Here is a 26,981-nt window from a genome sequence, read left to right as displayed (position 1 = left end):
CTAATAGCTCTACTGACCTTAAGTGAATCATTGGAGGAACACACTACCATTTAACATAGGAGAAGGCAGCAGGACCCAGCCCTTAATGACTTATATTTTCTTATTTTACTTGGCAGTTGTCCTTAAATTCATCTAACAACTTCTCTCAGATGTTCCTTTAAAAAGAATTTCATTTTTTTTCCTCCCTGTTAGTTAGCACAATTAAAGACTACTGGTTTACCTTAATGGAGTGATTTTTGCTTAAGTTGTCTGCACTCCCTGAGGAGTTATACTTACATCATGCATGGAGTCAAGAAGTTTAGTCAGTTGGTAGAATCTCTGCCAGCTTTGCCCAGAGTTACTTGGACATTTAGTTACCATCTTCTTTAGTTCTTTAATGTAATTTGCCCTCATTTCTTCAAATGCAGCTTGGCTTTTGAGACCATCCTTGGGAACTGTCATTGAAAAGACAGTCTTAGATTAATATTAACTGTATTGCTTATTCTTTTGATGCACATACTTACAGAAAGTTACACTAGTTAATCGATGAAAGAATTACACCTTTAAGCAAAGTCCATAATTTAACAGACATTGGTAAGGAATCAACAGTATCATACAGATTTTCAAGTGATTCAAGCATCCTCTCCAGATCTGTGATTGTAGAAGCTGTGGCAGAGGACAAGATAACATCTCAGAAATACGACACATGCTAACCTCATGCTGAAACTGTTTTTAATACAACTTAACCACAAAAAAAAAAAAAAAAAAAAAAAAAAAGGCAGATGGATCAAGGGTATTTTTTTAGAAGTTGAAGACGTGATTTATCATTCTTGAATGATTCCCCACACTTGGCAGAGGAGGGGAAGGTAAAGAATTACAGCTGTTATGTGCAGAAATGCTAGACCAAGTGACACGTTTTTATGCCATCAAGTAAAAACCTAAAATTTCTTTGAATGTTAGTAATCATCTGCATAACACCTAGAACAAACAAAGCCATTATTCTGCATGAAACAGAAGACTATTTTCCAAACAGGCATCCTGACCCAGTGTTTGACCATGACATACAGTTGCAAGCATTTCTAGTGTCCTATCAAAGCTCCCATCTGCCGGAGGAATCATTTCACAAATGGGCTAAAAGAGTTTTCTGATACTTTTTACTGTGAGTGATATCAGCAAGGCTAATTACAAAAGCAAATACACAGACCTTATTGTAGCCTATCAGTACTTAAAAGGGGCTTATAAAAAAGATGGTGGCAAATTTTTCAGCAGGGTCTGCTGCGACAGGGCAAGGGGGAATGGCTTTAAACTAAAGGGGGGTAGATTTAGACCAGATATAAGGAAGACATTTTTTATGCTGAGGGTGGTGAAACACTGGCACAGGTTGCCCAGAGAGGTGGTGGATGCCCCATCCCTGGAAACATTCAAGGTCAGGCTGGAGCAAGCTGATCTAGTTGAAGATGTCCCTGCCCATGGCGGGGGGGTTCAACTAGATGAGCTTTAGAGGTCCTTTCCAACCCAAACTATTCTATGTTTCTTTACAGACTGCAAATACCCTTGCACTCCAGCAGGTTCTGCCCCAAACAGGAATGGCTTATAGGATCAGATCTCTAGGAAAACCCCAAAGAGGTTATTAAAAACATCACACAAAATGTTCTGGTGCTTTAATACCCAGATTGGTTGAATACTGCTTAACCATCAACCTTATTTTTCTACTCTGCATCTCTTAATGCTAGTCCACAGAATGAAAATAAAATACTACGCTATACAAGAGTGAGTTTATTTTCTAAGCAAACCAGAAAGCTATGTCAGAGTAAGCTAAATGGGAAGTTACTTATTAAAAAAGGAAAGAAAAAAAAAAAGGTGATCTTCCAATTTAGCTTACCCTGACTTAACATCTCGACAGAAATTGTCTTGTTCATCCGTTCCCTTCTCTTTGAAATCCTGTGAACTGCTTTCTATCCCACTGCAATCACATCATAAGCATGTAACAACCGCTCAAATGGCTCCAGAATAGAAGCTTTAAGAAAAAGCACCAGTATCTCCTATCACCAGTATCTACCAGCAATTTAGCAATGGAAAACAAGGAGGAGCTCTACCACCACATGAGCAGCAAGGACTTGCGACCATCAAGTGCTGGAAGGGGGCACAAGGAGGAATCTTTAGAAAAAGCCTAGGAGGAAACGCACCAACCTGCCTACCACTCGGTAAATATTATATATTTATATTATATAAACATAATATTTAATTTTTAAATTCTAGATGCCAAATCTCTCAGTCAGTCAGCTGACAGAAGAAACTGTCTGGAACAGATGTAAAAATTCAGTTCAAGCTGAATGAATATTGAGACACCAATCAAGATGAGTAAAGCCATCAGAGCATACTGTGGCCCTTACACAAAATGCACGGGCTTTACAGTTCCTTTAATATTTACAGGCCTGTATTCCTACATGCTGCTTGAAGACTGTTAGAGCCACTCTTTCTTTGTCTACTACTATGTATTTTACTGTTCTGTCTGAAAATTATTATACCATCACCCCAGCCAGATTATTAAGAAAGAAAGAAAGAAAGACACAAATAAAGAGAACTCAAGCAAAACATGAAATTCTGGAGGTTTGCCCAGTGTTTCTGATTTTACTTATTAAATGCAGCAATGCTTTTGGCAAGCTCCCAAAATCTATGGTCTGTGGAAAGCAAGAAAACAATTGAGTTGTAATGTGTGGTTTCTTCCACATGTAAATGGAGTGAAAATTCCTTGATGTGGTTATCATGAAAGTTTCAGAATAACTTGTACTCTGCTCATCACACGATTCAATAAAAAATTTTAAATGAAAACAAACCTGGTGTTTGTTATAAGGTTGTATCAAGGTGCAATCATTCAAAACCAGGTTTGCTGCCCTTCACATGACACTTTCTGGGTTTTATCACTGTCTTCATTTCCATTTCGCTCGCTCTCTCTAACGTAAATATCCTGATTCTCCCAAAACAAACTATTTTTAGTAGGTTTTCTAGTGACCGTGGCGTGCGTTTCAAAGGGACCCAGCTAGCTGAAGTTAATTGGCCAGGCTGATCTCGCCAAACAGATTCTCGCAATAACTCAAGTCATTAGTTAGTCTCAAGAGGGTAGAATAATAAATACCTAGCTTAAAGAAATTTTGCTATGGTTTTACAACACCTTTAGGCTCTTTTTCTAAAGATTCTCCCCCTTTAGCGCTGATTATGAAGTAGCAGAGCCAGGTCTCCAATCCAGGCACTCTCTCAAGAACATTTTGGGAGATAGACTCCCCCGAGCAAATCCACGTTAAGCACTGCTAGTTGATTCTGGAAAGACCGCAAGTGACAACCTTCAAAAAAGCCCATTTATCCCCCAGGGCTACCCTGGAGCGTATCAGCTCCCCACAGTCCCAGTTTCAACAGCAGACCATCTCCTCGAACCCTCGGTGGAGCGGGACCCAGGGGTCAGACCCCGTGGGCCAATACACAAAGCACTCCCCAACCAGCGTCATCTCTCCCCATCGCAGGGGGCTGGAACGGCTTCAATGGGAGGGAGGGAGGGAGACAGCCGAACCCAAAAAACTTAACAGCCCCAGGAGGTTTCTGTTAGCGGATCCAAATCCCCTCCAGCCGGAATGGGAACTGCAGCTTCACGTCCTCCTTCAAAGCCAAGTACTTTAACCACAGAGCTACCAGCTGGGTGGGACAGGCAAGGTCTGAATGAAAGGCACGGTGGACAGGGAGAAAGTGCCCGTCCCACCACCTTGCCTGAAAGGGTTGCCACTCAGCTTTGCTGGATGCTGCAAATCCCTTCATAAGCACCTAACTCTGCCTGCCGCCAATGTTCCCGTGCCATGGCCGGGGACTCGGGAGGCTCCTGGGTATCTAAATCTGCCGCTCCATCAGCCCGCTCTGGCGTCCTTTAGTGGTTTCGGTGATAAGCGCCTTCCAGTGCTGCACAACTAACGCCTGCTGCTTGCAATTATTTTCTTCTCTCACCTTGCTGGGGCAGAAGATGGGGTGACGGGAGAAGACAGCAAGATCTCAAAGGGTGCGTTGGGCTCTGCTTGCCACTGAATGGGGAGACGCTCTGTGCAGCACGAACCCGGGCAGCCCCCAGCCCCGGCCCTGCTGCTGACAGCTTGCAAGTGAAAGCCAGAATAAGCACAGCGGCCCCTTTGATCTCCCGCTCCTCCTCTCCCCGCGCAATGCCCCCACATCCAGCCTCCTTCTGCCAGGGGAATTCTTGCCTGGTGAGTTCACTGAAGTGACATCATGAATGCCCACCGATCGAGCTGATGCATTATCTCGTCATGATGTCACTGAGTGGATCCCACAAAAAGGAGCATGATTGTATGAAGAAAGTTTGTTTACAGGTAATTGGCTTTTTGATCAAGACTGATGAAAAAAGTAATGTACAAACTGCCTGTGTATTTATACAATTGTACCGGGACGGGAGTTTTTCAGTATTTTCAGTAAGGTAAGATCAAGAGATCTGCTAATTACTACACAGTGCTGAAGCAAACACCAAGATGTAATTTTGTATCATGAGAAAACTCAAAGCATGGCACTTGAGAGAAAAATAAAGCGTGCACTGTCATTTATTAAACTTTCAGAGCCCTATAAAAGGGCTTACCATTCTCAATTCACTTGGCATTGGAAAATTACTCATTTTGCAGTACAGGCAATGTACATCTTTTGATCTTGAAGGTGACGTTAAGTCACCCAAACTAGTGGCTTTGAGTGTTGAGTGGGGATTTTTCCCCCGTCCTCACAGCTGTTGCACTTTCTTGGCACGCCTGGCCGACTCGAGTGGTTCCTGTACAGAGAGGGGGGCTAAAGCCCCTTGCCCAGCCACTCCTGTCCTTCCAATGCACATGACACATTCAAGCTGCAAAGACACTTTCCGTGCTAATGAAGAGTGAGATCTGAAGATAAAACCTAAGACATAAAACCAGGCTTATTCCTGCAGCCCTGCTGGAAACAGTTTGGCTCTTTTGTCACATTAGTTAAAATCACTGCACCTCTTTGCGAATTGGAATATTTTCAAGTATTCCCATGTAACCACGAACCTAACTTACCTGTGCTTAACAGCAGCAAAACTTTCATTATAGTGTACTCCTCAAAGCTAAGCTGCAAGCGAACAAACTGCAGACTGATCTGGTGCATCCCCTGGCACAGTTCAAACATAGCAGACTGGCGCATCCGTTCCCTGCAGAAAGAAAGAAACAAAATCCAGAGGATAAATACGGGAGAGTGCAACGTGCATGGGGCAGCCCACGCATGAGGAAAGCGAGGTGCGACCTGGAAACCAAGCACTGATCGCGCAGAGGTCAGTAAGACACACCGCAGCTACAAAGTTCAGGTTAGGTAAGGGATCTGGGGACTATGAAGACAAAGCCGGAGCCCTGCCAGCCCCGGAGGGCTGCCTGGTCCCCATGCTCCCAGGCTGGCAGGAAAAACCACTGCCTGTGAGCTTTGGGGGACCCGGGCATCGCCTTGCTCAACTCCTACGCCATCCACAATGGATGGCTGAGTTCACTTCGCTACCTGGCAGACCACAGGCAGCATCAACATCCACCCCCCTAAAAGGAACAGAAACAAATGTAATTTGCGTTTTATACACTGACGATGTTAATGAACTGGCAAAAATGTTTTAAAATGTGTCTGAATTGTCAGCATTTGTTCAGCTCTGCCCTGGCTGATGAAAATGAGCCTGCTGAAGGGGTCAGAACTGGTGCAACAGGGGAACCTACACCCATTGCACGCATGTTTTAAATGATACATCCCCCATCAGCTGACGTACAGGTAGAAACAGGTTTCAGAACTGCCTGGTGCAGAGATGAGCTGGGGGAGAGGATGGCCAAGGAGGACTGACGGCCTCACGCCTGCAGCCCACACCACTCAGAATGGTCAGCCCTGGCCCCAGCCCAGCAGCCTCCAAGGCTGCCTGCAGCCACGGACAACAGGAAAACCCATGGCAAAGAGCTCCGCTGCCCACCGTGCACGGTCAGGTCCACGAGCCAGCAGGGCCCTAGGATCAGGGATTTCCACCGTGCCAGCAGACATCTTGACTCTTCTCATCCTGAATAACACAGTCCTGTAAAAATACAGCTGGCAGGTCTGGAAAATGGGAAGTGGTTTAACAAAAATAAAATAAAATGCGTGACTTCGTGTTACTGCCTTTATGTCTACTGAGGAGTCTGAAGTTAAGAAACAATTGGGATGACCACTGCCTCAGCCAGCAGCACTTACGCATTCTTCCCAAGTAACCTCCATTTCAAAATCTCCTATTACTACTTTTCCTGAAAATGCAACAGGTCTAGCTCCAAGGATGAAAGTGTAGGAACAACAAGGAGAAATGATTTCCCAGTCACTAAAGTTCTCATTAATATACTACACTGGACCTCCTACGGGGAATTCTGAGTCAAATTGTTGCAATGGTCTCTTATTCAAACACTGAAATATTAAAAAAATTCTGTATGTTTTTTCCCAAAATAATAATCTAAGATAGCCTGCAATAAAGAAGTATATAAGATGACAATCTCGTTCATTAATACAGATTTTTGCCTGTTAAATCATAAAATAATAAGGAGGCATGACTTGTATCCAGTTTACTCTTTTTTTTTTTCTTTAAATACACTATATACATTTATCTTCAGACCTTATCTCTCTTCTCTGAGGCAACCCCAGGCCAACCTATCCTGCACAAGTTTCAGGCAGAATTAGTTAGGATTTTGCTATACCTCTAAAGCCGCTATCCCAAACCACAACAGCTACAGTGAAGAGTCACTGAGAACTGCTTGTCTCATTTTGAAACTATGACATATATGCGGGTATTTAGACAAGGCACTATAATTGCTCAGTGACCACTACTTTTTTTTTTTTAATTACTCAACAGCAATTGTCTATATTTCTTCAAACTTTTTTTTCACATAATTGGGGAATTAGATGAAGTTCAGCTAATTATTTTAACCAAGCAACTGCCTTTTCAAATATACAAATTGGCTGGTGAAAGAGAAGAATCATACTGTGTGCAAACAAAGACTGACGTAATCTTCCTGGTGTTTTATTTCACTACTGCCAGAGCAGATTTTATTTTCCTCCTTAATACTAATAAAGCGGACTCCCCATTGTTATATGGGCTCTGCACTTTTCCTCCGCTCCACCCTCTTCTTGAGACTAAGAACTTCCAGCTTCTTCTATTTTTTTTTAATTTAATAGTAGTAGTAATGCCATGTTTATTTATTTTTATTATGCATCATGGACTGCAGGGAAGAAAACAAATAGAAGAAAATAGTCTTTGAACGCTTTGGACAGTGACTGAAATTCCACTTGGCCCTCTGTTTGAGAAGAGCAGCCTCCGCTGCTGGATGCACGCAGGCACAAGCACACAAGCCCGGTGGCGTGCTGCAGAGGACTTACAGATGCCACTTGCACACTCAGTGCCAGTCACATGCTATGAACGCACACGGACCGACCGTGAGTAACTGGGATCGGGTGAAACAGAAAAGGATTTGCAGAATTAAAAGACGCACACGAATGGGCATTTCTGAGCTGCTGTGTCTGGGGTCCCGCTCCAGCCCCGCGTCTGCCCGAGGCTGGTGGCCACCATCCAAGGCTTGCGGCCAACCCAGCACAGCAGCACCTGTATCTCTCCAGTGTTTGCCCACGCATCCCAAGTGTGCCAGGATGTCCTTCACGTTTGGCCACTGCATGACTCAGCCTACCCCCTGCGGGGACATCACCCTAAACCAGCCCGAGGTCCTCCTGCCTGACAGGTTGTTACTGCCCAGAGAGCGAACAGCTGCAGGCACCTCTGAGCTGACCCAGAGACAGCTGGGGAAAAAGACCCCGAAAGACCCCAGAAAGTGATCTCCCTCCCACTGCTCCTGCTCCCCTCCCTCTTCCCAAAATTAGCAAATCCAGGTCTAGGACACAGACAATGGTGGCTTCTAATTGACCCCTCCCAGGAGGCTCAGAGGGATACATACTGAAGTTGGAAGGCAAATGATTAATAAGGGACATCTGTATTTTAAAAAAAAATGCATTTTAAGGTCTATCTCAGACTGCTAAAGACTAGCAGGATTCAAAAAAAGAACAGTCTATTATATCCATTATTACTTTTGCAGGACACCAAAGTTAGTTTCTCCAGCCTCAGAACATAAAGCAGCTGCCACCACCCCTGCCTGCATTTGACCTCCACAGACATGAGAAGCGCCAGACCTCTCACCCCATACCACAAGCCACACAGCAAATAAAACAAAACTTTTTGAGGTTTTGTCTCGGGTTTCTTATGCTTTCACTAAATAGCGTGGCAAAACACTCTCTGTGACAGCTAACCTAACAAGTATCCTGACTCAACCCCCCCTTTTTTTTTTTTACATTGCATTGCACTTTTTGTGACATTTTACTTGTTCTCTCTTTGTTTTTCTTTGTATTTGTTTTGCTTTTATATGATCACCTAAACAGAAGAATTTTAGTAAAAGTCAGGGGGGTTTTGGCTGGTTTTTTTCTTTGTCTGTCTTAAATATTTAGTCTTTTATCTACTTAGAAATATTGATCTCTAGTTTACCCTCAAGGAAAACCTGATGGCATTGTTTGTAGTGAGATAAAATTATACACAGAACTAGTTGCTAAGTATTTTATTTAACATACAGCAAACCTGTAATTTCAAATCAGTTTCCCTCCTGAAAAATCAATTCACTTGATTTATTACTTATTTACAAATTATTACTAACTAGTTAATTCACGACCCTTGTTTAATGTAAGATAAGCATTTTGTGGGAGTTTACAGCATTCAACTTTGCATTTGATTTTTAACCCACACAGTGTGAAATAAGAGGGTACACAGCTTTCGGAAAATTCAGATGCTGACATCGCAGATATCCCAATACCATGAGAGTAACAACAAAATAAAGCAAAAGAAATGGCTCATATATTAAAAGAGATGGGGTACATAGAAATTAGGGCATGTCAACATAACATGAACAAAGTTACTTCTTCCTTACCAAATGCCTCACCTAAGAATAAATACCATCAAGTCATCACAAATGCCAGTACCACCATGGGGAAAAATGAAAACAAACTTCTATGTTGCCTTCCCCCCGCCTGTTTTTTTTTAATTAAAAAAAAAAAAAGTGTGTGTGTGCAAAAACTGACCAACCAAACCCAGTTCTACCTCTGACACAGCATATAAACTTATTGACGTGGAAAATGGAGAATGTGAAGATCTGGAATATAGGGGCATGTATCTTTATGGGGACATTTAAGAAGGTAAGTACATTTAAGTAATAAAAGGCGTGGAGCCAAAGCTCTGAATCCACTGTGTGGGTATGCATTCAAAAGTGGTGTCATTAGCTCAGTTTAGCTTAATCCTCGTTCATAATAATACGCTTTAAACTTTACACCTTAAGTTAATCCATCTTAAGTTCCCTGAGTGTCTCCTTACAGGCTTAATTTAATGCCCGGCTCACATTCTGCCTGACCTTTCCCGCAGCCACAGCTCTGCAGGCAGGCAGAGCAGCCGCAACCAGCCCATTCTCTCCAGCTACTGCTCTGCCCAATTTCTATCTGCTCCTGCAGAGCCTCTTTGGCCACAGGTACCTTGTGTTAACTGGTCACCGAGTTGCTCACCACATCCCCACTGCAACTGAACTGCCGCTGCTTTTCCTTCCTTTCCCCTGTGAGGAAGGTGAAGTGGGTACCTCCACTGGCAAAGCTCTCCAAGGTACATCAACCGCGTTGGTGGGAAGAGGGGTTTTGATCCTGCTGCTGGGTTTCTCTCAATGAACTGCAGCAAACGTGTTCCTAGTTGAGAGACTCCCTGGTACTTTCCACGAGTTTGTCTTCTTTTTCTCTCTACTTGGTCTGGGATCTCCCCCTAACCCCATGCAATCTCTATGTCCTCGCCTCTCTCATCTCTGCCACCCTTATTCCCAAGTTGGCTCCAGATCTATCTACCTTCCACGGGCAGGCTGCATGGAGACCAGCTCTGTGGTACCAGCCCAACACCTCAGCCTGTTTCATCCTCAACATCTACCCACGGAGAGCTGAATACGCGGATGAGAAAGTGGCAAACGAACCCAGCTCCTCCTGTTCCCCTTCTCCGTGTAAGCAGCCATCCTTTCACAAAGGGGCAAGCGACGAGGCAAACAGTTTGAGCACCTGGCCAAAATGGGACTGATGCACCAAATCATCAAGGGATGAGCCACCCAACTACAACAGAGATGTAGGATTTGAGCAGTCACACCGGGAGAGGAGGGATGGTTTAAGGAAACTGTTTAAGACAAGGCATCCTAAATACCAAACCAGTCATATATCTCATTAATACCCTTAGGTGACCTCCACAGAAACCAAACAGCCACATCAAAAATTGTGAAACCACAGGCACGCTGTACAGAAACAACTTGTTATGAATAAGTAACTTACAATTTATGAAGTCATCATAAAGTCTAGTATCGTAAATCTCCTTGTTGAGGATGGAAACTGCAACTCAACCTACCGTAACCAAAAAGAGGAACCCACATATCAAGGAATATTCACTCACAGGCGAAACTCAGCCCGAAACCAAACCTGATACCATGCTTTATTTACTTTCTTATATATACTATTCAAAGCCGCAGCACAAGGCATCTTCCTAAATTAGACAGGGAAGCGAAGAAAGGGAAAGCTGTGGTGGGTGTTTTGAAGTTTCATCAGTACTCGAGTGGCTTGCTGATAATCCCAAAGAAAAAACTGAGCAAAGGCATCCCCTTTCACAGCACCTCAGAGGAACAAACGTGCAGCTGACTTAGTCCCTTGGCCTCTGCAGCTTGGAAAAGACCAAGCAACACTTGTAGCAAAAGTCTGATGTCAGACATATTCTTTGTGTTTCCTGATTTTAGATTTTTTTTTGCCCTATAAGAACTGTTTCCAATTTCATAATCAAGAGCCTTTCCTTTGCTAGACTAAAACCGGTATCCATTTGAAGCCTGCCCATCATTTAAAATTATTTCAGGGAAATTCAGAAAGCACATTACACTGTAACAAAAGGAAAACAAATAAACAAACAAACAAATGCAACCCAGCAAGAAAACCTGCCAAAGGCCTGAAGGTCAAAACCATTTTGGAAACCTCAGAAAGCAAGGTATGCTTTCCACCATGCCAGAAGGGGTCAGTTTGAACTTGGCAGAGAGAGGAATGAAACATCACCAGACACCTTTAGGGCAAGGCACGCAAGCTGTGGATAAAGGGGGAAAAAGACCAGGGACATGGGACCACAGAGTCCCTTGTTCAGCTGCTCAAACCATATAATCAGAAAAGCCTTTGGCCTGAATTATCTTACCTGCCTTAGGAGGGGTTCACTTGTCTGGAAAAAGTTTTGAGGTTCTTGGGGAAAGAAAAAAATGAACATATTATTGTAATAACAATTTACTCTTTCTTGAGGGAGTATTCTACTTCAACAGCTCCATCATGAAGAACGGTGGGAACAGAATTACACTCCCTAGCACAAAACTGAACCTATTCTTCCGTGTAAAGGGGCAATCACTGCACTGCTTTGTGTGTGGCGGCATTGGGAAACACTGCGCATCATTCTGCTCAATGGACTGTACCCAGACACCTGTTTCCCATCTTGAAGCCATTATAAACGCAACCAAAGTCAGCAGTACTGAGCAGCATCATTAAGTTATTGCACTGATCAAAATCCAAGCCAAAATACATGCAGAATTCAGGCAAAATTCAATTATGACTTTTCATTCAGCACTTATTTCTTATTCAGCACTTTCTAATCTCTGCTCACTCTGCAAGCCACAGCAGAAAGAGACAAAAACATACACCCTTCAACTCACTGCCTTCAACTCTTAAAGCTTTAGAGCCATCTCCTTCCAGGAAGGCAAAAAATACCTGTTACCTTGCCTCAATGGCAAATGCGGGCACTCAATCCTGTTGAAATTAATGGCAGTTTTGTCATCAGTTTCTACTGGAGAGAAATTTGGGTCATGCCCATTTTTCCTTTAACTTGTCAGTAAGCCAGCAGAAATAAATACCCCATCTTCAGCACCACCAGCGACCTCCTCCTCCTACTAGATAAGGCAGCAGATGCCCTCCCTAAGCAGTAAGGGATAGAGAATTCAACTATTATCCTGCAGTTGGTTAAACTGCCATGGATAAACATAGGCTGGGAATTAGGTGGTTTATCTAGGAAAGTGTTAGCCTAGAGGTAACAAAGGTGACAGCCTCAGACGACCACCCTGCTGCCTACACAAGCGATAGCAGATCTCAGCCAGGTTACAACATCACAGCCCCTGGCTGCCTGCTCTATCATGCTGCTGGAAACACTGTCCTTGTACCAGGCCCAGGGAAAAAAAACAAACCAAACCAAACACAAAGTGCCATTGCCTCAGCCCCCAGCGACAGTCTGGGTTTTCAGCACACTCCTGCATTCCCAGGCCATTTTGGCTGATACCGCTGAACTGCCTGATGCAGCTATGGCCCATGTACACGATCCTTCATACAGAGGCAGGCAGGGGCCAGTAGTCATGTCTTAAAGCAAAGCTGCAAAACCTGCCACCAAATGTCACCTCAGCTCCTCCTGCTGCCCCTAAATCCCTCTGCCCTGTCCTACCTGACTTTAGCCACTACTGACAGTCAGCATTTCTTCTCTCTACCTAGAAGGCAGGGAGAAAAAAACCCTGTGCCCTATTAATCTGACACAGCAGCAAGGCCTTGGCACTACCTTCTACTTTGAAAATAATGAGGTTTTATGGTGAGATCCTCCTGCAGCAGCAGGGAATTGGCTCGAGGGTCCTGGAGATGCCTCCCGCTGCTGTGTTCCTGCAGGAATCTGACATGCAACAGGAGAAAGCTGCTCCCTGCAAGGAAGCACAGTATGCAAAAAGACAGTTTTCCTGCTCTAAAAGTTGCTGAAAGAGAAGTACCTCAGTAATGATCTCCCCCACCAACCCTGCCACAAGAATGTGTAAACCCACTGTTACCAAAGCAAGACATTTAACCCCACAAGCTTCTCTCCAGGTGACTGGGATGCTGCAGACTGAGGGGTGTGTAGCTGGGAGCACTGGCACTACAACAACCTTGGCAGAAGAAGCTGCCGAACCCAGGACAAAACAGGGATTAGACTGAGGACCACCAATGCTGAACACTGACAATCAGACGAGGAAGGTCATTTCACATTAAAACAGATCTACAGACGTAGCTGGTATTTTGTGGGCTTTAGCCACCCAGGCATACAAACCTGGCAATTTTTACACTGAACTTAAAGGAGTCAATCCTGAAAATTAGTTTTCTCCCAAGAAAGTCCTCCTGGTGATCCTAGAGAATACAATCCCAGGTAACTGATACTAAGAAATTCAGAGCTGCTTTAAAGTTTCAGCTAAATGTCCTCCTGTTATATGCCCATAAACAAAGGAACTGGCAACAGCTCATGGATTATGATTGCCAAAGAAGAGTTTCAGCTCCCAATCAGTAACAGAGAACTTGTGCTAAAATCCAACTTAATAATCACCCAGTTATGTAACCCTAAAATCCCAAGCACATTAATAGCAAAAAAACCCAAGTATCTGCTGGAATTAACAGTTAATTATGCAGTTAGCAGAATGCTGATACCAAATACTCTCTTTTTGGTTTGCATTTGCATTCCAAAAGAGACAAATCACAGTTTAAATGAGAAAATACATAATTATGCCTTTACCAAAATGCTTTTTCAATACCACATTCAATAATAAGTGACGATAATGTACACATGACAGTAAATACTCTTTTTAAGTTCATCAGAGAAAGGTATCACCAGCCAGCAAAGGTGCCCATTAGGTATCATTTTGTACATCCATTATGCCAGGGCTCATTGTCACTTGGCAGGGGTTCATCAGCAAAATTACTGCTATATTCCACATGCAGCAGCAATTCTCCTCTTGTGCCAACAATGCCTCAGAAATCAAGACTTTGCTCACGCTGTCATGCAAAGCCGGGCATTTTCTGGAAGTCAACCGAGACATGCCTTCCTCTCATACCAGTTTAGAGAAACTACTTCCTAATTTTTCTTTTATCTGGAAGATTAATATTTAACTCTATAGGGGAAGTAGCAAAAGGAAGCACTATGCATGTGAAAGGCATTTGGAGATGCCACCAAACAGCTCATTGATGTGCAGAAAGATTAAAGCAGCACCACGTTCAGACAGACACGTGAAAGGAACAAACCTCTTCTCTATCCTAGCCCTTCCTGCCAAGGACCTTGAGAGAAGTGAAAAGACACCCTCCCAAAACGCTTGTGGATGTCCCAAAGTCATGCTGAGTCAATACTAAGAGAGCATAATTATGCCAAGTTAAATGTAAAATCATCGAGCAAGTCTTCATGCTGAAGTCATAAAAACTAACAGTCAAACCCCTTCAAACACATCACAAGCTGGAAACCTGCCAGAACATCCACTGGGCCAACAGATGATCAAGATGAAAAAGAAGCATTTGAGAAAGATCAGGCCATAGCAGAAAAGTTAAATAAAATCTCTGCATCAGTGCTCTCCGTAAAGGAGTCCAGGAAGGCTCTGCACCAGAGTCTCCCATTTCAGTAAGCGAGTGTGAGAACTAGTTTCAGATTAAAGTGTGAGTAGAAGAGGGTTTAGAAAAAAAAAAAATACAGTAAAATGAATAGTAATAAATCACCAAGACCAGATGGCATCCATCCATGAGCTGTAAAGTAACTTAAATATGGAATTGCTGAACTACTAACCGTGCTGTGCAGCTTATTGCTTAAATTGCCCTTATAAAAGGCGTGGAAGGTAACAAACGTGACTGATTTCTTAAAATGGGTCTGGGAGTTGGGAGGGAGCACTCAAGAGACCAGAGGCTACTAAGTCTCATTTCTATATCTAGCAAAATGATTGAAAGAGGAGCATTAATAGATAAATAAGTATGCTATAAGGGAAGAAAGTCAGTGCAGCTTTGGCAAAGAGAGGTCATGTCTCACGAATCTGTACGAGCGCTCTGACGATAGCACAAGGATGTTCTGGTTGATACAGGCAACGTCTGTACGACAGAAATGCTTTGCACATGCCAGGTCTAGCTGCATCCCACAGCCATATGGGGTGAGACCTAAGCAAACACCAACCCTCTCCTCCTCCTCTCCTCTGCCCTGGTTTCCACACAAAGGAAACTGGGGCGTGCAGCTTGGGTATGGGCTGCAATACCGTCTGTCGGCGTGCCAGTATGGGTAATTACTGGTCTAGGACCTCCTGCACACTGCGTTTTCCATCAGGAGGTATGCGGGGATGCAATCACGGCAAAGTTGGATTTTAAAGCTATTAAGATGATCTCCTGAAAGCTCTTAAAGAGAGCTTAGGGATAAGGAGGAGGGCTCTTCATGGATTATTACTAGCTTAAAAATAGGAGACCAAGGGTAATAATAAATGGACATCTCTCACAAGTAATGGAGGTTACTAGGGAAGTCTCACAGAGCTCTGCACTGGGGCCTGGGCTGAAAACTGTACTCATACATCATCTGAAAAATGTCAGACCTATGGAAGTGACAGAGCTTGCTGATGACTCCAGACAATGAAATCAAGAGCTGCCTGTGTAAAACTGCTGAAAATTCTTGCAAAACTGTGTGGCTGGCTGACAAAATGGAAGGTGAAAATCACTAATTGCAAGGCAATACAGACAGTATAATCATCTTCCACCACACATACGAAATAACTGGCTCTAAATTAACAAACATCACACAATAAAGAGACCTAAGTGTAACTTAGAACAGGTTTTTGGGGATTCTGTCTTTTGAAAATGCTTGCTTAGTGTTTACTAATGGTCAAAAATAAGCAAAGGGTGAGAGAAGAAGAGTCGAGAGCAAGACAGAAATCGTAATTTTGCTACTGCATAAATCCACTGTGGTCTGAACACAGTGTGTCAGTCTGGTCTCTTCCCAAAATTAATACAAAGTGCTAGGAAAAGCACTGAGGGAAGAGATGAGGACAGCCAGGGGTAGCAAACAACTGATATACAAGGGGGGATTAAATTGACTGGCTGATTCTCCAGCTTATAGAAGAAATTATGGGACTTGACGGAGATCTGTAAGTGATAAATGGCATAGACAGGATGAAAAGGAATATATCCACTATTACTACAAACACAAGAATGAAGTGGCACTCCATTAAATTATCAGCTACCTGCTTTAGAAACATCTCCAACAAACAAATATGCATAATTAAATTGCAGAAGCGACTGCCACAGAACATTTTAAATGTCAAGATTATAAATGTATTCAAAAAGGTATTAGGCAAATTCACAGAAGAAAGATACAGAAGGGTTATTAAGCACAATTGTCTGAATGCAATCTCCTGTTCAGAAAGTACCTAAATCACTGACTGCTGGAACGGGCAAATGAAGAAGTGTCATTTTACCCTTGTCCTGATCTTACGCTTTCTTTACAACTGTCCAGTTTAAAGGATGAGAAACTGTGCTAGACGGACCCTTCTTCTGACAGTTTTCACATTCTTACGGATCTCCTTAAAACTACTTTACCTCCTGTTTTCCTTTACAGTTTCACAGTTTTAACTAAAACACCCTAGAAATTAAGAAGCATTTAGAGATAAAGGCGTTAAAAGGCAGAGCCTTTAGAAATTTATGCAAAGAAGTTGAATCTATTGCTTTGTCCAACCATTGACCTGTTTACAAAGAAAAAGCAAAATAAGACTTGGAAGATCTAGTTGAAGCATATTACATCTATTAAGTACAGATATGACAGTAGTTCTTCAAAATTTCCTTCTGTGTCTGCACTGTTTTGGGGTGGGTATGTAACAAAATCCTTTCATATACTTCTCTGGATGGGAACTGAGCTGCACTTTATGAAAAAATAATAAAAATGTATATAAAAAAATTACTGACAGAGATATCCATTTCTCACTGCACTGACAGTTTAGATTGTATGAATGCAGTACTCCTGCTCAAAATAATATATGCAAGCAAAAATCATGCAGGGAGGAATATCAAGGAGTGCTTGCCGACCTTTTAACAAGATCAGTGATCACACACTCAATTTATTAGCAAAGAATTGACAACTCTTATCAACAATCATTGCAGCAATACTAATTAAAAATGAGGGATTTGGAGACTGCCAGATGAAAGAGATTATAAAAATGTACCTAAATTTAGACACTACAGGATTAACAGATTGCAAGAGAAACCAAAAGGGTTAACAGCCATCATCCTACAATACATAAACAGGGAAAAAGTAATCTTTTAAACAATAGAAGTTACTTGTTGGCTTTATCACCACTCACAGATGATCAAATTAATCATATACCCCTCCCCGAGGTATATAAGGTTAAAAAAAAAAATCTGCTGTTCTTAAATATTCAGCTTATTTTATTACATTTATCTTCCTGCTGTTACTGTAGAAATCAGAATACCAGAAAGACTTACAGGCTTCAGCACTGAAAGGGCACAGAGAGGCAGCTGCATCTTTGCGCTGCCTTATGCAACACCAAATCCTAATGGTCCCAGCTTCCACAAGTGTATTACGAGAGGATATTAGGAACATAATGAAAAGACAATGAATATGCTATTTACTAATAAAATACCCATAATTAATAAATGCAGATTTTAAATAAAATCTTAGCTATTCAGCCAAGCTACATCATAATTCTTAATTTAATTTTACGACTTTCCTCAATGTTACAAAATCCTCTGCCCATTCACATCACATGACAACATTAGCACAGAAACTTCACAGAAATCCCCATGTACTGAAGCTGTTTTTCCGCCTCTCTCTACCTCATTTGCTCTACATCGACTTTCTAATTTGAAAAATGTAGTCTCTATTTTTCCTCTGTTGCTAATATCAACCTCTGCCTGCTTTTAGATTTTAAAACTTCACACTTGGGGCAATTACCAAAGGCATAGCATGAAAGATCCTTGCAATACTACATTTTTATTTTACTGAAAGTTAAATCTTGCACTTTAAAGGAAGAATTTATATTAATTTGTAGCAACCTTTGTTAGTTTGTTAAACTACGTTACATACATAGTATTATTGGGTTATTAAAAAATATCTGGAGCAGATGATTGAATTTTATAATGAAAAAGCCATCCGTACTGCACTACAAACTAGGAAAGTGGCCAGTAGTGTCACAATTACCCGAAATGGCAATAATGAAAGGACAGCCACTTCCTAGTTCAAAATCCATAGCCTGAAGCTTCGCCTTAACAGTCAAAAGCACCAACTAATACGTCAATCGGTATATTCTGCTCTTAATGTTTTGTCCGTAATATTCAATAAACTGCAGCCTACTGAAACCTCTTCACTGTAAGGACTGAGCTACATATGATGCAATACAATAATTTCAGAGATGGAAAAAAGACATCGCTGATTCAAATGCTTGTGAAAACTGGCCCCAGTTTTTAGACTTGGTTTTTCAAGTTCACTTCAATAATTTTGGGTACCTTGTGCAATGGCTAGTGCTGTTTTTATCAGGCGAACTCTCAAGTCCTTGACCTAGGGAAAAATCTCTGTAAAAATCTGATGACAGTTAGAAGAAAGTACAATGGTCATGAAATTCAGAACCTGCACACTTATGCACCTATGATTTATTCTTTATGTTGCAGATGACAAACGAAGAAAAAAATCAAAGGAGCAAGAAAACACACAGTACATAGTCATTCGGTATGTTTGCAAAATACTGTTGAAATATTGATGCTGTACTTTAATGTACTAAAGTGTCTCAACACAGTGTCTCAGCATTACCAAACTCTTTCAGTATCCCACATCATTGCTATTTTACAGCTAGAATAAGGCTGGAATGGTAAATAAGATAATTTGGGTAAATTCCCTAAAAACAGTAAATGGTTTTGGAATTTGAGTTTCTTCTTCAAAAGTCCCCAAGGATTTAGAAGTCTACGAAGAGACTGTGTAAAACCTAAAATCAAAAGAAAAATTGAGACCTGAGGGGAAACACCAGTGTCAGGCTGGCCCCCTGGTTTCTTTACACCAGCAGAAACCAACGCGTGCCAAAGAAGACACACGGCTTGATTTTTAAGATTGATTCGTCAGCAATGCCATCAGCTGGGTTTTTGCCCTGTGGAGAGATGAAAAGCCACCATCCCTCTTCCTTAGGGGAAGGGATGGATAAGCAGAGCAGCTTGCCATGTGGGATGCAGTTTCTGGCCTCCAGCTGGGAAGGGGACATGTGGCCCCGAATACAGCCTGTCTCCCACTGCTCCTGCTGGTTTCCCACGTTGGGGGAGAGAGGATCCCCGTCGCGCCGCATCTTGGCTCCTGCCAGGTTTCTGTTGGCAGTGCTGCACTCGTAAATGCTTTTTATCCCTTCCTGAGCCTCTGAAAAGTTGCCAGCCAATGCCCTGACTTAATGTATGGGTGGAAGCAGATACCTGGGAAGTTGTCACCACTAGCCGGAGGGACAGCAACTGCCCAAGCCCATCACAGAAATGTGAGCAAGAAGGAGCGTCCCTTGCCTTCCTCTGGGATTTAGGCATCTGACTTCTGCACTGCAAACACATCAACTCCTACTATTGAAAGATTCGGATCATCAGATTTCTTCTAGGACCTAAACTGTCACCCCGTCTCTTTTCAAAAATGTTGGGGACTTTTCCTTCAAAAGGACACAGCCAGAGAAAGAGTTGTTTTAGCTATTAGTTCAATGATTAAGTCATCCAGTAAGGGAGAGACCAAGGGAATTTGAAACTAAATTCCTACTTTCCAGGACCACATCTTAAAAATCATGTTTTAGGCTGTCCCCTCTAGCAAACAATTCATTTTGCATAGCTTCAGACAGCATCTCTGAAAATAAGCTAGCGCTAAAAAACATTGTATTTTGCTACATCCCTTGCTTTGTTCTTGCACCCTTTCCAAGCAGCACCACTCAGTTTCCTGCTTTCAGTTGTGTATAATTTTACCAATTTAGTGCTCTGGACTTAAACTGTCCATGCATATGCCTGCCTCAGGTTGAGTTAGATGAGAAAATTTCAGCTGAAGTCTTTGGTTAAGCCGTAAGAGACATTTTCTCCCTCCCTCGAGTTAAATAAACAACAGCCATTTTTTTCTGTGGGATTTCTGTTACTTTGCAGTAGGAACCTGCAATGTCTTAGAGCTTAGGTCTTGAATCAGGGTAGTCTTTTGCCATGTCTTAGGAAAATCTTCCCCATTAATATCTCTCTGTTCTCCCAAATCCCTAGATCCATTCAAGGTAAGGCTTCCTCGCCTGCAACAAATGAAGCAAAAAATCCAACAGTCTCTCACTACATAATCCTGTATCATCCCTGTAACTCATCCAACCTGATCAATACAAAAAGGAAGGAGTCACACGGGAAAAATATTATGGGATAACGTAACTTAAAGGTTTGGTAACGCATACAGTCTTCAAAGCACGTATCCAAAGGGCTCAAACTATGATTTCACAGACCACCTTAATTTTGGAATTTTGCAACTTCTCAGATTTGAGCTTGCAGCCTTAAGAACATTATTGCAACATCTTTTGAGTGTTATTACATATGCAAAGTCATCCTTTAAGACTGTTTAGCAGCAATAGGAATTATATGGTGTCACATATATGATGGTCTTTTAAAGATTTACTGTGGATTAAAACTAAAGTGCTATATATATATTAGTTTTGATTACAACTACTATGCTACGAACAAAATGGATTAAGAAAACCACATACTGTAACTTACACACACGACATCATAAAATACACTGGTCTATTTTATGCCTCTTTTCACGCTGTTTTTAGGCATTTCTGTAACAGGTCGAGTGGCCATTTTCTTATCCCTCAGTTCACACCTTCGCGTTTACTTAAGCCCAAATAAAGCAATGGAATATACCCGTGATCCATACAGACAAACAGTACACTTAAATTAGATATGGAACATGACTAAATGAAGGTGGACAAATATTTCCAGCCTTCCATAAGCCTAACAGGAAATCAAACCACGTATTAGTAGGGAGGCATTTTGCACTGTATTTATACAGTCAAAGGTACATTTAACAGCTATTAACAACAGCGATCCTCATTTGTTATTCACCTTGTTTACAGGCCTTCAGAATGAGAAAGAAAACAAGATCATATATCATGGCCTTCCAGAAACATTAAGACTTCCTTTTATTCACAGCAGTTAAGAGTAAACGGAAAATTCATTTAACGTAAAACAAAGCAACATAATTCTGCTAATGCCAACCTCTACTTTCACTCTTTTTTAACTGTTCATTGAAGAAAATGCTGAACCCTCCCTCTGTGGCACCGAGTGCATGCTACTGGCCGGGGACCCTCCTAATTACTTCTTGCATAGAGATGGGAAATGACATCTCCAGGCACAGTGTGAAGAAATACCAAGAAAATCTTGGCCAGGTGATAACAGGAACATAACTCTCTCAAGCCAGCAGAAGGAAAAGTCATTTTAAAGGATCACCCTTTCATTCTGCATCAACTAATACGTGTCCTAAAATGCCAAGGGCAGTAAAACACTCAAAAAGTTGCACCAACTGAACCTTAGGGAGGTCTGATAAACCTCATGGCACAGAAATGAAGGCCCATGTTTGTAACTACACACCACATTTCCAAGTTCATGGTACTCAAAAAGTAAAGGTAAGACCAGCATTCAGCAAAGCTTCAAAGCAGTGTATTTTCACAAACAGGAATATATATTATGTTTTGTGCTTATCTGAGTGCTTTCTACACTGAACTGTATCGGCTGACTTGTACAATTCCACTAACTCACCTCTGACCTTATGTCAAAATTGGGAAAAGCACTGCACCTCTTGAACTTGGAATCACAAAATAATTTAGCTTGGGAGGGACCTCTGGAGGCCTCAGGTACAACCCCCTGCTCACAGCAGGGCTAATGTCAAAGTTGGAGCAGGTTGCTCGGGGCTTTGCCGAGTCAAGGCTTGGACATCTTCAAAGACAGAGACTCCAGGGTCTCTCTGGGCACCTGATCTGCTGTTTCACCATCTCATTATGAACTTTCTTCTCCTGCTGCCCAGGAGGCAGTTTGTTGTCCTAGACTTGCGATCGCAGCCTCTCATCCTTCCACTGGGCACCTCCATGAAGAGTCTGACTCCATCTTTTCTACAACAACTCATGAGGAAGTTGAAGGCTGCAATTAGATCCCCACTGCACCCAGCACAGTCTTCTCCTGGCTGCACAAGCCCAGCTCCCTTGCTGTCCCAGCCAGTCCCCGACCACCTTGGCCAAACTCCACGGGGCTCTCTGCAGTTTCTCAACAACTTTCCTGTGCCAGGGAGCCCAAAACTCATGCTCCAAATGCAGTCTCACAACCACCACCCTCTGAGCTACAGTGTGAGAAACTTGGTGGAACAAATGTCTCCCACGATTCCCACTGAGTACGAAGTATGAGTGAAGTGAGAAAAAACCTCTCGTTCCAGAGATGTGTCCATTGCCACTCTGGAGTAAGCACTGAACTCCTACCCTTTTACCTCCAAGGAAATTTCTTGCCCTGATTAGCTACTTCAAAAGCCCCTGTCCCACATCTCACAGCTCAACACAGCTCCTGGTAATTTATTTTTCTTCTCTTCAGAAACACCTGCCTTCTGCTACCTTTGGTAGTTCTGCAATGAGTACATTGTTAAATATGTAGAAGACCTGACCACTATCTTACATACATATCTGGTTTTGTATGTTTTTATTTTGCACTCTATGACATTGCACTCCTTTTCCCAACTGGATCCCAACCTCAACCTCAGTATAATTCTGCAGGCACCTACCTTCAAGGCTTGAAGCATAAAACTCACAATTGATCTCGACTTCTGGAAGCTGCTTCTAGCTGCAGTATCAAGAATGCTAGCAATGCACATACACTTTTATTTGCAAGCGAGATTGATTTCCCTGTCCAATAAATTTTGACCCCCCGACTGACTTTCTTCCGATGAGGGAAAGCTGCTTCTGTGTTTGAACTTTTAGTCTACATTTCCCCAGGAGAACTAAACTCTTCAAAGTTCACATTTTCACTTAGCTTTAGCTAGAGATACTTTTTCCGTGATGATTCGCTAATGTCCAAGTCACAGTGGAGGTGCTTTCGACCAGGAAAATGGCTGACTCTACATTTTCAACCACACGCAGTGAATCACCAGTTCCTCCTCTTAAAAGAAAAAAACCCAAACCACACGATCCTCCTTTGATATTGCTCACTGCTTTGGGACCAATCTCATATGCATTAATTATTTAGGAATTCCTAAATCAAAGAAAAACTATTAAGATGGACAGCGACAAAGCATCTTCTTCAAGAAAAACATTTCAGAACGCTTCAGGAGATTGAGCGGTAAGTTATTTTTTGTTCATTCTTTTCCTGTTGTGGGTTTTTTTTTCCTTCAAGAGCACTCATATCCTATTATGTCTCATTTTTACCTCTAGGAAAAAAAATAACCTTCTGGGATAAGCATATGATGTGACCCCAGTTTGACTGCCTGTGTATTCGCTTAAATTTTGACTTTACTGTCTTGGAATAAACACTAGGCGAATGGAGCAGAAATTAAATTATACTCATCAAAAGCAAAGCACTAAAACACAAACTTAAAATATGAAGGAACACACATACTCAGAAGGAATGGCTCCTTGGTTGATCCTTCTTTTTGTCTGAATGCATCATAAAAGAAGTTATGTTTCATTACTGAAAAAACATTTTGGCTTCTTTCATGGTTGCAAAGAAGGGTAATTAAGACTGTCAAGAAAACACATTGAACAGCTGTATATTGTTAACAAAAGCACCATTATATGACTGCTCTGAAAAAAACTGGCAATTTAAACATTCACATTTCCTAGAAGTTATTTTTCCAAGCTCCAGTAGATAACAAAAAAATGTTTTTTTCTATAAGTCTTGGTCGTGTATCAGTCATATTTCAAGCCAGCAGGATGGTCCTAGTTTGAGAATACATCCACGTACATAAGGAGAAGCGGATGGCAGTATCAAAGCTTCACCGATTGAAAACTGAGTCACTAAAAAAAAAAAGTTAAGCTACTTTTTAAGCCAGAATTAGCTGAAATTTTCTTAGACTGCAGGTATGCCTGAAAACCAAATAAAGACAGAGTAATCCTTCCAGCCTGCACTGAAAAAGACCATTAAGGAATACTTACTCATCGAAGATCAGGTCTGGAGCGAAATAGAGGAACTGGCTGTTTGTATGTTTGTACGATCTCCAACTCAAGGCAAACGATGACAGACACATCCAAGAATACTGAATTAAAGTAATTTGGTCCTCGAGAGGCAAGTTTCTAAATCCTAGAGATCAAACCAGAAAATACCCATGAACTACATCGCGCTTTACAAGGGTTGGCCAAACCAGCACTGAGTACATTGCTCATTATTTTTCTAGCATTAACGAACAAGAGCAACACTCCCACAAAGTATACTTCTGAAAAAACAAAACCATAATTTTTCATTCCACTGACAAAACATGTTTTCTTCTTAAGAGGCTGTTATTCAAAATGAAAGCTTTTTAAATACCAATCACAGACATATGAAACAAACATTACATAAATAAAAAACCCAATAATCTTCTCTCAGATGTTCATCTCACACACCCCGTGAGGGTTTTCAACACAGCCCACAGATTAAAGCTGCAATTTGTCAAGCAAATAGTTCATTAAGCTAAAAGAAACAGTGAAGAGAAATTTCACCAAATGCCTCCTGGTCCTACCTGGAAGTATCTTTGCCCACTTCACCACCTGAATCATCTGCTTGCCAGCCAGGCGGTTTAAGGTGGAAAGCAGGTACTCCGCTGTGTCTGGCTTCGAACTGTCGTATCCTGCGTACACGATCTCCGGTTCAATGCTTTCAAGGATCTTAACAGGAGAGGGAGTAAGTGCTGGTGAGATAGCAGACATGTGGGGGACAAGTGCTGTGTTTACAGAGGGCTCAGTCACAGGCGCGATGTACGTCGTCCCTTCCTCGGGGCTCTGGGGTGGTGGCTGCTGCCGCTGCTGTGGCTGCTCCTCGTGCATCCCTTTCAATTTCCCCAACTTTTTGGACTTCCGGGCTGTGAAGATGAGCAGCACAAGAACCAAGTCATTACAGAAAGCTGGTGTAACGCTGGCTTTATAGAAAATGGAAGCAGAAGTATCATCGCAAAGTTCTCAAGTGAAACAGATGCAGGACCTTAAGAAATACCTCACTGCCTGCAGCATTGTTACACTGCAAAAAGGACCAAAAGACGCATGTAAGCTCATTTTCATTGCTTTACTGGATGTTTTTGTAAGTGATAGAATGTCCAGTATCTGTCTCCATACAGACATGCATAAAACATCCTAGTTACTGTGGTCAGTGCCGATTGAACATTTCAGAAGTTTATTTGTTTTGTAGCTTAAATGAATCACTTATCACCCACAAGTTTCTCCATTGCATTTGGTCACCAAAAGAAATCTCCCTGGCAATGCCTAAAATTAGCAGACCCGGAGCCCTCCTAAGCTTTTGAGTCCTAGTGCCCACCCTGGCTGCGCCTCAACTTGAAATGCAGTCAATCCGTTCTGAACAGCCTAAGCTAGTCAAATCCCTTTGCTTTTGCTGCTTTGATACTTCCATAAGAGCTTCGTCCCCTTCTCTTGAGTAGTTCTGAAATAACGCTAAAAATATTTACCCAGTTGAAGAAAAAACACCAAGCCTCGTGTAACACTTTTCTCACTGCCATCAACATTTCTCTGATGATTTGCCTTCCCTTTTTTCTTTTCTTTTTTCTTTTAATGCTACCCTCCGTACTTTTCTTTACTAAGTGTTCTTAGAAGACAGCAACGCTAGTGTGCTTCCACCCTTTGCAGAGATGCCAGCCATTCTCTGTGGGTTGCCTTCCCAACTTTGCCACGTGAAGCACAGATACATAAGCAGGCAGAAAGCCCTGCTCCCATCCCAGCAAAATGATCTTGTAGCGTGAGGAAAGAATGGGAAATAAAAAGCAAGACAATTAAGTTAAAAAAACCACACACAAAAAACCAAACCAAAAGCCCATCACCCTCCTTTTCGTGACAGGAAAATGTAACTAAAATAATCTTTAAAATCAATAAATAATGAACCAAATTTAAATGTTCGCAGCTCTTTCAGAGTAATTTCTCTCAAATATAGTCTTTCTTATCTCTCTGTACACAGCTAAAACCCTTGTCTGGACTTTTATCTTCCTGTATCTTGATTATTGCAACATCCCCTTTACTGGCATCAGTAAATACAAGTCTATCTCACTCCTACTTAGAATACTGCTGCAAACACCCTTCTTAGTCCATGCCCTCATGCCCTGTCCCAAGTCTGTCTCCTCAAGCTTTTCCCCCTGTCATCAATTCCCTTCCCTATCTTTCCTTAAATATAGCGCCTTTTCTGCAGTTTCAGGATCCTTTCTGGCCAACCTCCATCTCACCCCTCCTCTCTTCACCATCATCGAAACATTCACTTCCACTCCAGCTCAGCATGCCATGCCACTGCCTCCTGGGAAGTTTTCAAGGCTTACTCTATGTGCTTCTTCCTACTCCTCTTACTACAGTGCAGAAAACTCCCCACAAAGATCCACAGAACTACCTCATTACAATTCTACGAACTCCTTAAAAGCCACGTTTTAAGAAAACCCTCCTCAACAGCGGAGCTGTGTTGCCCTGAGACCATTGCTGGCGACAGCAGCCATTAGTGTTTTACCGTTTCCTTGAAATTGGGGCTGCCTGCCCAGAGCCAGCGGCTGTGACTGAGCTCATAGCGCCTGCGAGGCAGGATACAGACGCCCAGGGTCCAGGACAACGCACGCCCAAGTGCAACAATAGCCTGTTGTTTTCAACACTTCCTTGCTGGGACAGTACCTTGAACTCTGAGGAGCTGGCTCATCCCAAGATCCAAAAGAAAAGCTTATTTCTTAGGGTAAACGTGGGACATTGATACAGAAAAGAGTGATGTTACCACTCATACACAAGATCTTGAAGGTGTCCAGTCAAACAGCCACCCCTTGACTATCATCTTCAAAACCTGAGTACAATTCATTACTACTGCAGCACGTATTGCACCGCGCAGTAATTGCATGATCTGAACAT

General features: G+C 42.2%; 1 protein-coding gene across 1 annotated transcript in view; it reads right to left on the bottom strand.

The window, feature by feature from the left end:
- Positions 1-26,981, bottom strand: part of NR3C2 (nuclear receptor subfamily 3, group C, member 2) — a 209,436-nt gene that overhangs the window by 13,987 nt on the left and 168,468 nt on the right. The window contains exons 4-7 of the mRNA XM_009327495.1: positions 24,623-24,961; positions 24,060-24,204; positions 5,052-5,182; positions 277-434 (exon numbers count right to left, since the gene is read on the bottom strand). Coding sequence (XP_009325770.1) covers positions 277-434; positions 5,052-5,182; positions 24,060-24,204; positions 24,623-24,961 — 773 coding nt within the window. The remainder of the gene's footprint in view (positions 1-276; positions 435-5,051; positions 5,183-24,059; positions 24,205-24,622; positions 24,962-26,981) is intronic.

This window comes from Pygoscelis adeliae, unplaced genomic scaffold (assembly GCF_000699105.1).
Source record: "Pygoscelis adeliae isolate BGI_AS28 unplaced genomic scaffold, ASM69910v1 Scaffold157, whole genome shotgun sequence".
NCBI lineage: Eukaryota > Metazoa > Chordata > Aves > Sphenisciformes > Spheniscidae > Pygoscelis > Pygoscelis adeliae.
This window is presented reverse-complemented; position numbering and strand designations above follow the sequence as displayed.